The sequence below is a fragment of the Fusarium musae genome, chromosome 2 (assembly GCF_019915245.1).
Source record: "Fusarium musae strain F31 chromosome 2, whole genome shotgun sequence".
In the NCBI taxonomy this organism is placed as follows: Eukaryota; Fungi; Ascomycota; class Sordariomycetes; order Hypocreales; family Nectriaceae; genus Fusarium; species Fusarium musae.
The window spans coordinates 1,138,138-1,139,984 of NC_058388.1; the positions used below are offsets into that span (position 1 = coordinate 1,138,138).

At 53.9% G+C, this 1,847-nt stretch overlaps 1 protein-coding gene across 1 annotated transcript; it reads left to right on the forward strand.

Moving 5' to 3' along the window:
• J7337_002316 (uncharacterized protein) lies at positions 1-1,847 on the forward strand (the record flags this gene model as incomplete). The annotated part of the gene is made up of 2 exons (XM_044820046.1): positions 1-138; positions 198-1,847. The coding sequence occupies 2 exons, from the start codon at positions 1-3 to the stop codon at positions 1,845-1,847; spliced, it is 1,788 nt and encodes a 595-aa protein (XP_044684346.1).

The window sequence follows — 1,847 nt, forward strand, 5'->3', positions numbered from 1 at the left end:
ATGGCCTCACCATTCCCTCGGTCGAGCATCCAGCTCGATTACCCCATCTACACCATCGACTTTGACCCTGAGGACTCGACTCGAGTGGTTGTAGGTGGTGGAGGTGGTGCTGGTCGCTCTGGTGTCGGAAACAAAATTGTGAGTCGGGGTCTAGAGGTGGTGACTGGCGCAAAGCAATAGACTAACAAGATGCGCAGACTGTCCTCGAAAGTGTTTCTCAAACAGAACTCCGAACAGCTGGAGAGATCAATCTTTCACGTGATGAAGACAGCGTCATGTCCCTGGCAGTTGGCCCTCACAAGGGAAAGACAACATATCTCTACGCCGGCGTCAACTCCAGCCCAGATAGCATCGCAAAGGGCAAGAATGAACACCTCCGAATCCTAAGCGTCGACCCTTCGAAGCTGCGCACTGCCGTTGGGGCTAAGACACCCGATGCCAACATCTCAGAGGTCGCGCGTACCTCTCTCTTTGAAAACCCCGACCTCGATACATATCAGCGACTATTGCGCATTGCGGGATCGACTGGTGCCGCGGCTACAGCGATGGGCAAGGAGCCCCAATTGGCTATCTTTGACGTTGCAGGTGCTACAGCCAAACTACGAAGTGTGCTGAAACTCGATAAGGAGGCCGAGGATTTGGATATTGTGCAAACAGGAGAGACTGAGTTTCAGGTTGCTTACTGCTACAAGTACGAATTATATCTTGTCAAGGTCAGCGCAAAGGAGACCAGCGAGCCACAGCGGGTATACGTTATGCCAGACGACCATGGTGAACGGCCTGCTTTCAGAGCAATTCGTTATCTAAGCCCTCACTTCCTCGTTGCTGCCTCCAATTTACCCAAGCGAAGTGGAGTTGTGATACAGGCTTTGAGGTTACCCAAGGACGGCCAGCCAGATGCACGCCTGTCCATCAACGCCAGGATACCAAGGAAGATTTCTGCCACTGCTCTTGCTGTCGCGAACCTATCACCTCCAGCTTCTCCTCTGAACGCCCTCGGCGATACACAGTTCATCATTGCTGTTGCCGGCCACGATTCATCCGTTTCACTCTATACATTGGAGCACACAACAGGCGGCACTGTTGAGCTGCTTGCCAAACTGTGGCACCTACATACTCTCAAGGATGTTCACGGAACAGACAATATCACTGGAGTGGCATTCTCTCACTTCCAGACACCCAAGAACAACCTTCGCCAACAGTACATCAAACTCGCCAGCACATCTTTACAAAAAACCGTGGCTGTCCATAGCATTCCTCTTGCGAAGCACGTCGATAAGTCTCCCCGCAATCCGAAGGGACCTCCTCGTCCTGTTCGCTACGTCACAGCTATGAAGTCTCGTGGTGTTTCTTCTCGTGGTCTTGGTATCACGATGGCCATCATGGCCCTTATCATGGCCCTCGTTGCGCAGACTATTCTCGAGCTCTTTGGCCGATCTCGCCCAGTTCTTGGTGCGCAAGAGATATTCCCATCATGGTATGGCAGTCTGCGCAGCCCCGATCACCCACCCGCCGCATTCTTAGCCGACGAATTCCTTGCCAAACTTGCAGGTCGCGATATCGCCAAGACTGCCACTGGTGAAACTCTGGTTGTTTACGAGGGTGATGTGCCTCCTGCAACTACTGGTGAAGACGGCCAAGCCCCGGGGCTCAAGCTTGATATCCACGAGCCATCCGTCCATGGCCCAGGCAGGACTTGGGAGGAGTTGGGTGAGGAGCAGAAGGAGGCCTGGAAGGCTCGTCTCAAGGAGGCTGGCGCCTGGACTCAGACCATGGGCGAGAACGTGTTCAAGGGCATTCTGTTCGGCGAGATTGCTGGTGCTGTCGGCCGAGCTGTTGCCGGTTGA